Below are 15,895 nucleotides of genomic sequence, written 5' to 3' on the forward strand. Positions count from 1 at the left end.
ATTCTATACCCTGTCCAATATCGAAAAGCATTCCATATGCTTTTTTTTTTACCTCCTTATCCACCTGTTTTTCCAACCTCGGGGACCTGTGGACATGCACTCCAAAGTTTCTCACTTAGAATCATAGAATCCCTACAGTGCAGAAGGAGGCCATTTGGCCCACTGAGTCTGCACCGACCCTTTTAAAGAGCACTCCACCCAAGCCCACTTCCCCACCCGATATCCCAATAACCCCTTAACCTAACCTACACAACCCTGGACTCTAAGGGCAATTTAGCATGGCTAATCCACCTCATCTGCACATCATTGGACTGTGGGAGGAAACCGGCGGACCCGAAGGAAACCCACACTGGCATGGGGAAAAAGTGCAAATTCCACAAAGACAGTCACCCAAGGCCAGAATTGAACCCGGGTCCTTGACCTGTGAAGCAGCTGTGCGAACTACTGTGCCACCTTGCCGCCCCTCTCAATATCCTCCTGTTTATTGAATATTCCTTATATTGTTTGGAACTGCTTTATACTGCTTGGAACTGCTTTCCATTTGCAAAATCATCTGATTTATGATTGAACTACAGGCCTATTAACTCTCCCATATATGGTCAAAGACTGACATGTGATTTTGTGACATGCTTCCTCAAGACAACAATTTTCCACGTTTCTGGAATGTGCCAATAATTCCCAGTCTGTTCCTTTCTTCCTCTAGAGAGAGGCAGGATTTACAAACAATGTTGCTATGAAAGCTGCGCTCTTACCTTGAGGATCTGACCCTCCTTAAATGCCAACTCCTCCTCTGCAGCATCTGGGTTCGGCGACATTTTTGCAGGATCGTAATCGAACAAAGCCACAAAGATGCGAATGAGACCACCATCTTCCGCCCCCTTACCACCTGTCTCCTTGTACCCATCCAGGAATGGAGTCTCTCGAATCCTAGAACTCTCTGCTAATGAAGCTGAAATCAAAAGACCAGTAGATGAGGACCAGATTAAGCTCATTCACATTACTTTAAAATTCAGACCAAAATCACAGAGTCAATTTGTCTGGAGCAAGCAACATTTTAGGCATATGCACACAACTGAGAGTCGTATGGCCTATCACACTGCCAATGCTTTTGTTTGACACCCCATTGCCAATGCCAGCATCGCCCTAATTCCTTCTCTTGATGCACACCTTCAGTGATACTTTCCTCCAAAACTATCTTCCATTGCCTGTAATGCTAGATTTTCCCTTCATATATTGTTCAGTCAGTCAATACAGACACGATGGACCAAATGCAATTCCGTTGTCACAATTCTGTGATATATTTGTGTGTATGAAAACAAAGCTACTCTCACATGGGCAATCGGCTGCAATATAAAAGTAATCGCACGGACACTGTGCTACACAGTAATAGAAGACCTCCAGCCACAGAGACCAGGTATGGTGCGGTAGCGTGTTAGGGTTTCCATCACTGCCTACACATCTAGGGGTCGCATCACTATGGTGGTTTTGGCCCACCTCTCCCCTGTGACCTCTACCACTGAGAAGGACAAAAGCAGTTATGTTGCTGGAGTACCATCATCGCTAGTTCACACAGTACCTTGACTTAGATCTAGGGTGTTGACCCACCATTGTTACAAGGCAATATCCTGGAATACCCCTCTCAGAAAGTCCCATTTGTACAAGGGCTGCAGCGGCTCAAAACACACACCCAGCACTATTGTCTCAGATTAACTAAAATGGACAATAAATTTAACCTTGCCTGAGAACAAACAAAATTACAAAAAACATCCGTTTCTATCGAACCTGTGCCACCTGTTCACAATTTTAAACATCTCTGTCAATCATTCTGTAATCTCTATTCCATCAAATACAGGCACAATTTGTTTTGAAGTCATTCCTTGTATTTGCTCATACCAGGAAGCAGCTTAGTGAGAAAAAAAGGATGGAAATACTCAGCAGGCATCTGTGGAGAGAGAGAAGCAGAATTACATTTTCAAGTCTGTAAACTTTCATCAGAATAACGGTAAGTGAGCTGAACATTAACTCTGTTCTCGCTCCACAGATGTTGCCAGACCAGCAAAGCATTTCCAGCACATTCTGATTTTACTTCATATTTTGAGTTTCTGCAGCATTTTGCTTATTTCAAAATGTGTGCTGTACCCTCTCTACTGCCTCATCCTAGTGAATGTGTTCTGTACCCTCTCTACTGCCTCATCCTAGTGAATGTGTGCTGTGTCCTCTCTACTGCCTCACCCTAGTGAATGTGTGCTGTACCCTCTCTACTGCCTCATCCTAGTGAATGTGTGCTGTACCCTCTCTACTGCCTCATCCTAGTGAATGTGTGCTGTACCCTCTCTACTGCCTCATCCTAGTGAATGTGTGCTGTGCCCTCTCTACTGTCTCATCCTAGTGAATGTGTCCTGTACCCTCTCTACTGCCTCATCCTAGTGAATGTGTGCTGTGTCCTCTCTACTGCCTCACCCTAGTGAATGTGTGCTGTACTCTCTCTACTGCCTCATCCTAGTGAATGTGTGCTGTACCCTCTCTACTGCCTCACCCTAGTGAATGTGTGCTGTACCCTCTCTACTGCCTCATCCTAGTGAATGTGTGCTGTACTCTCTCTACTGCCTCATCCTAGTGAATGTGTGCTGTACCCTCTCTACTGCCTCATCCTAGTGAATGTGTGCTGTGCCCTCTCTACTGTCTCAGCCTAGTGAATGTGTGCTGTACCCTCTCAACTCCTCATCCTAGTGAATGTGTGCTGTACCCTCTCTACTGCCTCATCCTAGTGAATGTGTTCTGTACCCTCTCTACTGCCTCATCCTAGTGAATGTGTGCTGTGCCCTCTCTACTGCCTCACCCTAGTGAATGTGTGCTGTACTCTTACTGCCTCATCCTGGTGAATGTGTGCTGTACCCTCTCTACTGCCTCATCCTAGGGAATGTGTGCTGTGCCCTCTCTACTGCCTCATCCTAATGAATGTGTGCTGAACCCTCTCTACTGCCTCATCCTAGTGAATGTGTGCTGTACCCTCTCTACTGCCTCATCCTAGTGAATGTGTGCTGTACCCTCTCTATTGCCTCATCCTGGTGAATGTGTGTTGTGCCCTCTGTACTGTCTCATCTGAGTAAATGTGTGCTGTACCCTCTCTACTGCCTCATCCTGGTGAATGTGTGTTGTGCCCTCTCTACTCCCTCATCCTAGTGAATGTGTGCTGTACCCTCTCTACTGCCTCATCCTAGTGAATGTGTGCTGTACCCTCTCTACTGCCTCACCCTAGTGAATGTGTGCTGTACCCTCTCTACTGCCTCACCCTAGTGAATGTGTGCTGTACCCTCTCTACTGCCTCAACCTAGTGAATGTGTGCTGTACACTCTTACTGCCTCATCCTGGTGAATGTGTGCTGGACCCTCTCTACTTCCTCTTCCTAGTTAATGTGTGCTGTACCCTCTCTACTGCCTCAACCTAGTGAATGTGTGCTGTACACTCTTACTGCCTCATCCTGGTGAATGTGTGCTGTACCCTCTCTACTTCCTCATCCTAGTTAATGTGTGCTGTACACTCCCTACTGCCTCATCCTGGAGAATGTGTGCTGTGCCCTGTCTACGGCCTCATCCTTGTGAATGTGTGCTATACCCTCGCTACTGCCTCATCCAAGTGAATGTGTGCTGTGCCCTCTCTACTGCCTCATCCTAGTGAATGTGTGCTGTACCCTCTCTACTGCCTCATCCTAGTGAATGAGTGTTGTGCCCTCTCTACTGCCTCATCCTAGTGAATGTGTGCTGTACCCTCTCTACTACCTCATCCTAGTGAATGTGTGCTGTACCCTCTCTACTGCCTCATCCTAGTGAACGTGTGCTGTACCCTCTCTACTGCCTCATCCTGGTGAATGTGTGTTGTGCCCTCTCTATTGCCTCATCCTAGTGAATGTGTGCTGTACCCTCTCTACTGCCTCATCCTAGTGAATGTTTGCTGTGCCCTCTCTACTGCCTCATACTCATGAATGTGTGCTGTACCCTCTCTACTGCCTCATCCAAGTGAATGTGTGTTGTGCCCTCTCTACTGTCTCATCTGAGTAAATGTGTGCTGTACCCTCTCTACTGCCTCATCCTGGTGAATGTGTGTTGTGCCGTCTCTACTGCCTCATCCTAGTAAATGTGTGCTGTGCCTTCTCTACTGCTTCATCCTCGTGAATGTGTGCTGTACCCTCTCTATTGCTTCATCCTAGTGAATGTGTGCTGTGCCCTCTCTACTGCTTCATCCTAGTGAATGTGTGCTGTACCCTCTCTACCGCCTCACCCTAGTGAATGTGTGCTGTACCCTCTCTACTGCCACAACCTAGTGAATGCGTGCTGTACCCTCTCTACTGCCTCATCCTAGTGAATGTGTGCTGTACCCTCTCTACTGCCTCACCCTAGTGAATGTGTGCTGTCCCCTCTCTACTGCCACAACCTAGTGAATGTGTGCTATACACTCTCTACTGCCTCAACCTAGTGAATGTGTGCTGTACACTCTTACTGCCTCATCCTGGTGAATGTGTGCTGTACCCTCTCTACTTCTCATCCTAGTTAATGTGTGCTGTACACTCCCTACTGCCTCATCCTGGAGAATGTGTGCTGTGCTCTCTACTGCCTCATCCTTGTGAATGTGTGCTATACCCTCGCTACTGCCTCATCCAAGTGAATGTGTGCTCTACCCTCGCTACTGCCTCATACTAGTGAATGTGTGCTGTGCCCTATCTATTGTCTCATCCTAGCGAATGTGTGCAGTACCCTCTCTATTGCCTCAAACTAACGAATGTGCTCTCCCCCTCTAAATGCCTCATTCTACTGAATGTGTGCTGTACCCTCCCTACTGCCTCACCCTAGTGAATGTGTGCTGTACTCTCTCTACTGCCTCACCCTATTGAATGTGTGCTGTACCCTCTCTACTGCCTCATCCTAGTGAATGTGTGTTGTGCCCTCTCTACTGCCTCATCCGATTGAATGTGTGCTGTGCCCTCTCTACTGCCTCATCCTAGTGAATGTTTGCTTTGCCCTCTCTACTGCCTCACCCTAGTGAATGTGTGCTGTACTCTCTCTACTGCCTCATCCTAGTGAATGTTTGCTTTGCCCTCTCTACAGCCTCATCCTAGTAAATGTGTGCTATACCCTCTCTACTGCCTCATCCTAGTGAATGTGTGCTGTACCCTCTCTACTGCCTCATCCTAGTGAAAGTTTGCTTTGCCCTCTCTACTGCCTCATCCTAGTAAATGTGTGCTGTACCCTCTCTACTGCCTAATCCTGGTGAATGTGTGCTGTACCCTCTCTGTGTCATTCTAGTGTATGTGTGTTGTGCCCTCTCTACTGCCTCATACTCATGAATGTGTGCTGCACCCTCTCTACTGCCTCATCCTAGTGAATGTGTGCTGTGCCCTCTCTACTGCCTCATACTCATGAATGTGTGCTGCACCCTCTCTACTGCCCCATCCTAGTGAATGTGTGCTGTGCCCTCTCTACTGCCTCATACTCATGAATGTGTGCTGTACCCTCTCTACTGCCTCACCCTAGTGAATGTGTGCTGGACTTTCTCCACTACCTCACCACTTTTGAATGTGTGCTGTACCCTCTGCCTCATCCTATTGAATGTGTGCTGTGCCCCCTCTACTGCCTCATCCTAGTGAATGTGTGCTGTACCCTCTGCCTCATTCTACTGAATGTGTGCTGAACCCTCCCTACTGCCTCATCCTAGTGAATGTGTGCTGTACCCTCTCTACTGCCTCATCCGAGTGAATGTGTGCTGCACCCTCTCTACTGCCTCACCCTAGTGAATGTGTGCTGTACCCTCTCTACTGCCTCGTCCTAGTGAATGTGTGCTGTACCCTCTCTACTGCCTCTTCCTAGTGAATGTGTGCTGTACCCTCTCTATTGCCTCATCCTAATGAATGTGTGCTGTACCCTCTCTACTCCTCAGCATCCTTCTGACAGCGTGCAACCTAATGGTGCACACAGTCCTTTCTACCTAACCAACAGATTAAGATTTTTTTATAGATATATGTAAGATCTTGAAATGTCTATTCAACATCTCTTATCAATAAAAGTCAGTATGCATTTGTTTAATGACTGATGTATTGAGCGGGTGAGCAATTCTGGGGATGGTATGGCTAGACTGAGATTAATCAGCATGATAACTGCAATGTCAATAATTCCACCATCTGTCCTAAAATAAAAAGCCCCTGACATTGGCAATAGGTTCCTTTGGTGAGAAACAAACTACTACTTCGGAGATTTGCTGTTTAATTTGGAGATCTGCAAAGCTGCAGTGAAGGAGGGTTGATACTGACCTTTGGAAGAGAGTATTTCCCCTCTGCGCAGCATGAGAGATGGGCTGTTCTTGGGATTTAAAACTCGCATTGCAGACGAATAATTTAGACAATGTGGTTCTGAATCTGTGTTTATTGCAAAGCCCTGAAAAACAGACAAGACAGAAAGATCGAAGCAAAAGGATCTAAGAAATAATATTTGTAACTTTCCCGTTATAGTTCATCTTCAGCTTTTCAAACACCAGCACCTGCATATCAGTATACTCATCACAGTCTCCAGCAACTCACCAGAATCGCACCCTAAGTGCCCTCACTCCAATCTCTCACATACTGTAAACTCACCTCAGACTCTTGCGTTCCATAAATCCACTGTTATCTCTTGTGCATTATCACCTGCACATCAAAAAACTCCCAGTCTCTCAAACACCAGCAAACACAACAGCTTGTGGGTTGAGGCTACACAGAATGACTTTTGGCTGTACACACATCAAATACACATTTGCTGCCTTTGGTGCATAGCCTATCGCGATTTTCACACATACTTCACACTCCCAATGTCATACCAGCATGTGAAGGCATTAATCTTGCCTCACAATGCTACATAACTGCCAAGCATTGTGCTTTGTGAATTGCTTTAGCAGCGATGAAAGGTTTGACATGTGTCCATGTCTGAGGGGACTTCTCGGTGAGATTTGGTGTTGGTGTCCGACAGCGGGCCAGGGTTGGTGCTGGGTAATTTGCATCTCTTATTGAATTGGATTTTTCTCCACTTACTGTCCAGCTAATTGAAAACGCAATTAAAGTTCCACGCATCCTTTCAAAGCTACATAATCGTAGAATGATGAGTTTTTTTTTCATATAAAGGTTGCGTTCAATGGACATACCTGCTGCCAGAGAGGACAACAACAAAAAATCCCAACAACAGAGCAACACATAGACTGAGCAACTAGCAATCACAAACTATGGCGACTTCTAACTCTGGGTCTATAGGGCTTTCCACATGGAACACTCTGATAGTCAACCCTTCTTGCTCCCACCTTGCCTGTGACTTGATGCACCTTCACCGTTAAAAGGGGCTGGTACATTAACCTCCTGCATGATCACAGGTCCTATATTGTCACTTTTCCTCATGATCATAGGTCATTCATTTTTCCGGTTAGTGGTTTCTTATTCTTCGCTAAAGCTTACACATTTAGTCCTGTTAGACTGTAGAATACTGGGCAAGCAGGTAAACTGCATTTGAATTGAAGCCCATTAATTCTTATGGGACGGTTTGGGCATCCAAACCAGTCTTAGCTTTAACAAAAATAGCTCATTTTGTCAATGAGATTAAGTGGGGGCTTGTTTTTGTGTATGCTTCCAGACATGCAGGGATCTGGTTCACCAGCGATCTGCTGCCGTCGTCCAAATAACTGAATTGTGCCTATCTTTGTCTTGTGGACACTTTAAAACTGGAAATATAAATGTATCCAAATGAGATATGGGGCGAAATTCTCCGGAAACGGCGCGATGTCCGCCGACTGGCGCCCAAAACGGTGCCAATCAGACGGGCATCGCGCTGCCCCAAAGGTGCGGAATGCTACGCATCTTTGGGGGCCGAGCCCCAACATTCAGGGGCTAGGCCGACGCCGGAGGAATTTCCGCCCCGCCAGCTGGCGGAAACGGCCTTTGTTGCCCCGCCAGCTGGGGCGGAAATGACATCTCCGGGCGGCGCATGCGCGTGAGCGTCAGCGGCCGCTGACAGTTTCCCACGCATGCGCAGTGGAGGGAGTCTCTTCCACCTCCGCCATGGTGGAGACCGTGGCGGAGGCGGAAGGGAAAGAGTGCCCCCACGGCACAGGCCCGCCCGCGGATCGGTGGGCCCCGATCGCGGGCCAGGCCACCGCGGCACAGGCCCCCCCCCCAGGACCCCGGAGCCCGCCCACGCCGCCTTGTCTCGCCGGTAAGGTAGGTGATTTAATTTACGCCGGCGGGACAGGCAATTTATCGGCGGGACTTCGGCCCATCCGGGCCGGAGAATCGAGCGGGGGGGCCCGTCAACCGGCGCGGCGCGATTCCCGCCCCCGCCGAATATCCGGTGCCGGAGACTTCGGAAACCGGCTGGGGCGGGATTCACGCCAGCCCCTGGCGATTCTCCGACCCGGCGGGGGGTCGGAGAATGTCGCCCATGGTTCCCACCCATTAAGCTTTATGGATACTGAGGAGCTAGAGCCCAAGAAGCTACGGGGACTGATAGACATGCCCTAACAGAATCCATCATCCAAACACAGTGGGAACAACAACTGTACTAAGAACTTGGGGAAAGGGCAAGAATTGGCAACAATTAAATCAACTTTGACATCCTAGATAAAGACAATTGACCCTTGCTAATGTAAAGGTAGAGGATACAGAAGGGCAGTTTGCATGCCTGTGAGAGCTGAGAATCAATGGCTTGGGAGGAACAGAGTTGCCTATTTTGACTGTACGAATCTGAGAACAGTAAACAATGGAATTCTTTTGAGCAAATGTGGAATTCTTTTGAGCAATATTCAACTCAAAACTGTCCTAGGTTTATCAACTTTGAAAATGCCGTTACACTTTGTTCGGCAGGCCACTGTGATTCATTACACAAATTCCTTTCAAACGAACAGCAAAGCTTGAGTGCTGCCAGAAGAAACTATCCTGTCAGTAAGATCAGTAATGAATGTGCAGCCAACAGACAGGCCTCACAGTCACAGACTCCTGAATGGTAACCTACACAAACTGTCCTTTTTATCTGTAAATGTGACTTGAGCCTAAATCTGTTGCCCATTTAAGAAAGGTAAACTTCAGGCTGCAGTCAATGAGACATCCAGCATGGAGTTTATGGGACCAGGGTGGAGTCCAGAATCGGGGATCGAGCAGTATCGAGGCAAAGGGCCATACTGTGGCGATGACTTGCTCCTCAGTTCACCTTTGGTTTGTGGCTCTTCAATGCCCAATTTCTAGAGGGATTCCAAAATAGTCACCAATTCCCTCATTTACAAGGGAATCCCTGAAAAATGGTGCTAGCCAACAAATGATCACAGACCTTTCAAGCATCCTTTAGGTGAACTTCAAAATTAGCCTGCAAAATGGGTGCATTGAGATCTGATTTCTACTCTTTAAGCCTGAAGCAGATCACATTATTAAGAAGTTAAATAGACAAATTCTAGACAGTCCAAACTGGATGAAGCCAGGAGAACATCAAATAATTCAAAAGCGCAGTCTGATTACAAACAGTCAGAAGAACATGTTTGTATTCAGACCATTGAGAGAGAGATGGCATGTGTGACATAACTTGCACTGCAGCAATATTGGAATGGGCACTGTATCAAATGCTTTGACCTTACTTTGTCTGCAACATTTCTTCTAGCTGTTCTCGTGCAAAATGCCAATATATGACTGCAAGCATTGTTACTTGTTTCCTTGTAGCTTGAAATGACTTGACATAACTTTCTGTGGCAAGTTAACTATTGTGCAAGTACAGGAACTTTATCTATTCTATACATTTGCTTGGGGAACGAGCCAGAGAAGCTGTTTTTGTGAAGCTAATGGCAAAGTTGTGGATCTCTGATAGCAACATTACAATTTCTACAGTTAATTGTGCATTTGTCCTTGCCTGAAGTAGTTGTGCATTTTGAACATAAATAATGGCAAGTGTCATTAGCCTCACCGTTAGTCTGTCAGTACTTTTGGGCCATTGTCATTAATGATGCATTCTTAACTGGCGTGAGGAGTCACTCCTGTACTCTCTATCGGAATTTGCCGTTTTCCATTTGGCAAACCTCACCACACTATGGATTAAATATCACTTGTAAAAAATTATCGCAAAAACATTTTAAAAACATTACCCGTCCAAAGCGTTTCTATTTAAGATCTTTAGAGTATTAAGAAAGGAAAGACCAATTTGGTATATTACTGTTACATTTCTTAAATAGTCTGCTATTTTAAAATTTAAAGAAGCTTGCCTGTGTTTATGAGTTGAAAAAAAAAAATCTGTGCTAGTTATTTTTATAGTTGTATGTTGGCACAATCTAAAGTGCTATCATTATAGCATTATTACTGCTTGACTGCTTTTTATAGCCTATAATTATCACATTGGGGTCTGTAAGTTCACAGCTCCAAGAGATTCATAAAGGGTTAGCTATCTTTGATGTGGGACTATGTACACAAATGTGTTTTATAAGGGATGAAGTACTTGAGGGGATTTAAATGTATTGAATGCGTTTTATGAATAACTTTTCTTTAATATAGTGAAATCTGTAACAGTTATTTAGAACTATAGTTTATTCTATCTTGGCATGGCTTCTGAGATGTACCCATGGTGGATATTGGGTGGGTTGGCATGGAGGGTGTAAGGGAAAAGGGTGTTGAGTGGGGAGCATAAATTGACACTAAGTTGGCATAAAGGCTTTAAAGCATCTTGGGGGTTGCTGAGGATCATGAGTTGACATGCAGTGTGAGGGGTGAGGCCTACTATTCAACAGAACAACTGGGATAAAGTCCCAGAGAAACAAGGTGGGCCGCCTTGGCATTTGGCAGTCTCCGTGGTCACCTCCGATCTGTAACTGCGGGTAATGGTCCGAAGCCATCTTGTACCTCCCTCGTCGGAACATAGCTGCTGCCATTTGGGGCACTTTTTCCCAAGGCGAGCCAGGAAATTTCCCGGCTCTGCACGTCTCTCCTGATATCTCATTTACCATGCAGCAATCTAGTAGCAGTCACTTCTTCCAAGGGTTAAGCACTCCTAAAGAAGGAAAAAAATTAGAGGGAGAAAAATCACAGAGGTGGCTGTCATCCACCTCCATGTGATTACCTAAGAGGTTGCTGGGACAGAATGCTGGGGCAGAATGCCAGAATGAGAAAAGAACATTAAAAGGCTTCTTAATCAGATAAACGAAATGCAGAACAACACTCCATGTTTTTGTCATTTCAGCAGCTACATTGAACCCAAACCAGAAGTTATAGAATCACTGAACTCTCAGTCACTGCAAAAACACAAGCAGTTTTGTGTCACTAGGTTGGTTTAGTGCACTGGATTCAAAATTCCACTTACACCAATACACATCTTTTATGGCATGCTTAATTTACCTTTCAAATTACTCCCATCACCAGTTAGAGATCTGTAATCAGCATCCTGGTGTTACATATCTTAAAATGTTCACTCCTGATGCAAACTAAATATTTTGAAGGCAGAATCTATTACCAACCACAAAACGTTGGTGAAATCCTAGTGACACTACTGCTTTGCGTCCTCACCATGGTCTCCTAGCATGAAAATTAGCATGAACAAAACGGTATCACTCTCTATTCCGTTAAATGCACCCAATGCTGCTATCCAACTACACCAAAGGGATGACCAATGGTTAATGATTATTATGTTACTGAAGGCCTGGCAGATGGATTCAATTTTAGTTTAGTTGGTTATAAACTGGCTAAAGGACATTGATGCTAGGAAAGCATGGACTATTGCTTCACACTACTCACCAAAAGTGAAGGAGATGTGTACAACTAGTGCATAGCAGAAAACGCACAAAGTAATCAAACAAATTGACAGCCATAAAAAGCAGAACTAAGAGAAGAATGGAGTAGGCAAACAGTGAGATAAGCACACACCCATGAACATGCTGAATCCTCAGGCTCTGACTTTGCCCTTGCCCTTGTCCTCCCCAATTCATAAGACTCCAACTTCCAAGCCTCCAATCCTTTCTGCTCGGCGATCCTTACTTTTAACTTGTCTCGTTCGCAATGTAGTAGGCGCCTGGGGAAAGCAGTCTTATTCTTTCTTCTATGATGATGGGGGGATGTGGTACCAACATTGTCTTTGACAAAGGCCTGCCTCTGTTCTTTTGGCTGGGTACACTCACAGTGTCTGCTGGAGCACTCGCCCATACCGTCTCTGTTAGTCTTACTACTATCCCACCAACCTGATCTCATTTGATCCAGATGAGTAACATGTGTACTTAAATGTAAGCTGGGAGCCACCACTTCTTCTTCCTCCTCAGTGCCATACTCTATGTCTATCTCTAGGTTTTTGTGAGACACTTGCTCTCTCCTGTTGTAATGTGGGTTCCCAGTTACTGCTGTATTCGACTCTTTTCGATCTGTGGACCTTATCCGTGTCTGAGATTGCATCTTTAAGATGGATTTTGGGTCAACAGCATTTGGCTCAGGAAAATCCCTGTGATGCTTCTCCACTAATGATTTCTCTATACATCCAGTAACATCCAGGTCAGAGTCATCAATGGTGTTGTCCTCGATGTATTCTACAGTCTTTTCTTCCTGTCGGTGGGATCTGGTATACACCTGGGGGTAGGTATGATGAATCTTGGCATCAGGATACGCATACCCACTCGCCTCTTCACTCCAGTCTTTGTTTTTGATGCTCGTCTTTGTATAGTGAGGCTGCATTTCACCTTGCTCCTGTCTACAGCTCTGATCACAGATTTGGTCACTCATCACAACCTCTTCCAAGTCCATTGTTTTAGGCTCATTGTGTGGATCATGAGAATCCATAACTTCCTGGGCTAAATTTTTGCTGTCACCCTGACTGATATTGGAGGTTGTCTTTTCTTCCAATTCTTGATTTTTGCTATCAATGGTTAAAGCTTGGTCTTTCTGTCTGTTGTCATTAGAACTACTTTGCACACTTTCAAATAACTGATCCTGTTCCTCTAATTGTCCTCCCTCCTGGGAGTAAAGAGACGTATTTTCTCCTTCTTCTTGGTTTCCGATATCAGCCTGGCTGCTGCCACGGATTACCTCCTGGTCCTCCTCCTCATCCTCTGTTACTTCAGGAATGCTGAATAGTTTCTTACTGCAATGTTTCTGCAAAGGAAGTTCTAGAATTTTCTCCAGAAACTCCTCATCGCTATCAGTTTCATATTGCTCAGGCTGCTGCGATATGGTTAAGACGTACAGTGGTTGAGTGCATGCAAGGAAGGGGTGGGTAGGGGAGGGAGAAAGAAAGAAAAAAAAAAGTAAAGTGAACATTGAAACACGATCAACTCAAAGCACAGTAAGGCACCAGAAATCCGGAGAGCAGTTTAAGATGCAGTGCCCAAAATTACAACAATGTGAGAAAAAGCTTCAAATACAAAAAAAATACAACTTACATCTGTGAAACCTGACGTTGGAGTCACATAAGCAACAAGGGATTCCCAGAATATGATTGTCAATGATATTATTGAAGGTGAACCAAATTGCTAATGATGGATGCATGTTACATGAGGAAACTTTTGCCCATTTTTCCACAGATAAGATTTGGAAAAAAGAGTTACTTTACATGTTATGTCTTAAAGCATGGTATATATATATATATATATATCTATGTAAGTTAAAAATAAAACAAAGCAGTTAATGAATTGTTACAAGCCTTTGTTTTACTCAATATACATTTGCATAATCTGACATCAAGTATATTAAACAAGCACAGATGCTTCAAACTGGTCACCATACTTATAAAACAAATGGATATGAGGGATTTATTGAACATTGAGATGTTTAACTATTTATAAGCTATAAGCAAACAAAATTTGGAGGCACAGTGGCACCATGGTTAGCACTGCTGCCTCACAGCGCCAAGAACCCGGGTTCAATTCTGGCCTTGGGTGACTGTCTGTGTGGAGTTTGCATTTTCTCCCCTTGTCTGCGTGAGTTTCTTCGGGGTGCTCTGATTTCCTCCCACAGTCCAAAGATGTGCAGGTTTGATCGATTTGCCATGATAAAACTGCCCCTTGGTGTTGAGGGATGGGGTTACGGGGATGGGGCGGGGTTTGGGTCTAGATAGGGTGCTCTTTTGGAGGGTCGGTGCAGACTTGATGGGCCGAATGGCCTCTTTCTGCACTGTAGGGGTTCTATGATATGGTTCTAAAATTAATACAATGTGTTTTAACTAGGTACTGTTTCCATGATGAGGATTGTTTTTAAGAAAACAATACAATTTCGAATGTCTTTGTTTTCTGGCTAGTTTTTAATAAACTGTAATCTCTTTAAGACTGCCAGCCAGTTGAATATACAATTGCATTCCACCCCAAATAGGCGGAAAAGGAAGAGTCTCTCAAACCCCCTCTTCGCCACCCAGAGGAGTGTGAAAGACCCCATTTCCAGTTGACTTTTACATTATTACTCTTCAAAAATTTTGATAAGGTATCAAAATTGTTATCGACAACACATGACTACACCAGACATGGTAATCAAATTCATCTGGAATATACAGTCAGCAAGGCCTTTTTAAGAATTATTGGAAGCATTGAACACGGGTACTACAGAGTAACCATCCTTAGAAGAGATATCTACTGCAAACCAAGATCTTTTGGGGATAAAATGTAGAAATCTGCTCCCAACTGCTAGACCCAGGAAGACAACTGAACAAAATGGCTGCAACGTGGAATCATCGTATCGAGACCATCCAAAGGACGGTTAACTGCATATTCCTTTGATTGTTTACCTTCTACACAAACTGTAAAATATCTTCAAGTCTATCCTCTTATTCTATCATCTATAATAGTGTGTGTGGGGCCCAGGGAGTATGTGTGATGTATGAATGGTGGTTGCGATTTATCTAATTTTCTTAATTTGAGAAGTAGTGTCAATAAACTTCTCGTGTTCATTGAGTTAAAGTCAGAAAAGTTAAATTCTTTATAAAGCTTACAAAGTGGAACTTCTGTAGTATTGGCAAAGCACATCCTTGCTAAACTCACAACAAAACCCTGTTGCAGCCAGACCTGGAGTGGTAAATTAGAGGAGTCATGTTCTCATGTGGCCATGACATTTCCGATCCATTTTTCAAACTTTCATGAATACATTATGCGATAAAATACAACACTTGAAGTAACCCCTGTTCCAAATTGTTTCGAGAAAATGGTCAAAAGATTCCAAAATATGACATTAGTGAAATAATTGACAGAATGCAGATCTTAAAATTAGTTCCTGAAGGTTTCACTGCATAGAATGTATTGAAAACATCTCCTGCAGGACATTAATGAATGCTTCTGGAGTAATTTATGATCTTACATAGTAGGTAATGTACATATGCAGTTGCACAGTTATTCCAAAGCCTCTGTGCATCATGAGAGTACATATAGGCTCCAGGCAACTATTTATTGGTTGAAAAGTGTGCTTGTAAAGAGAATTGTGCAAGAGGTGCACAAACTCAATAATGTGTTACTCCTTCCTCTGCCATCTCCTGCATTCAGAGCCTGTAAACGTTATGCTATTTTATGGCAACAGTGTTACCCAACCATGCAAGGAATCAAGAAAGACCAATTCCCACTGCTAAAATGACTTCCTAAGGTAAAGTGGTCTCATGATGACAATTTTAGAGTAAGCAGCTCAATGCAGGTTGCTAATAATGCCTGCTAACATTGTTCCTTGGAGCTATTATTTTATTGTCCAGTCACGACATTGAAATTTACAATTGGCAACTTGATTGCAATGAGTGGGTTTACACAAGCGGAGGTATCTTAACATCTGTATTTACCTGAGATAATGCATTATTTTGCATTCAACCTGTTTTCAAATTGGTTGCTTTGAAGAACTGCTCCTATCATCTTGTATACTTGCTGCAATAGTGGAACTAATGTGGAGCTGGGATAGAACTCCTGCTCTGATATC

General features: G+C 44.5%; 1 protein-coding gene across 13 annotated transcripts in view; it reads right to left on the bottom strand.

Moving 5' to 3' along the window:
• The window catches only part of LOC140386756 (RIMS-binding protein 2-like), a 467,093-nt gene that overhangs the window by 28,260 nt on the left and 422,938 nt on the right, over nucleotides 1-15,895 (bottom strand). For 10 of the 13 annotated variants that reach the window (XM_072469420.1, XM_072469419.1, XM_072469418.1 and 7 more), the window contains 3 exons: nucleotides 11,897-13,177; nucleotides 6,302-6,425; nucleotides 753-949 (listed from right to left, as the gene is read on the bottom strand). In XM_072469420.1, the coding sequence (XP_072325521.1) occupies nucleotides 753-949; nucleotides 6,302-6,425; nucleotides 11,897-13,177 (1,602 nt within the window). The remainder of the gene's footprint in view (nucleotides 1-752; nucleotides 950-6,301; nucleotides 6,426-11,896; nucleotides 13,178-15,895) is intronic. The other 3 variants (XM_072469423.1, XM_072469424.1, XM_072469426.1) reach the window with 2 other exon arrangements.

The sequence above is a fragment of the Scyliorhinus torazame genome, chromosome 12, assembly GCF_047496885.1.
Source record: "Scyliorhinus torazame isolate Kashiwa2021f chromosome 12, sScyTor2.1, whole genome shotgun sequence".
Lineage (NCBI taxonomy): Eukaryota > Metazoa > Chordata > Chondrichthyes > Carcharhiniformes > Scyliorhinidae > Scyliorhinus > Scyliorhinus torazame.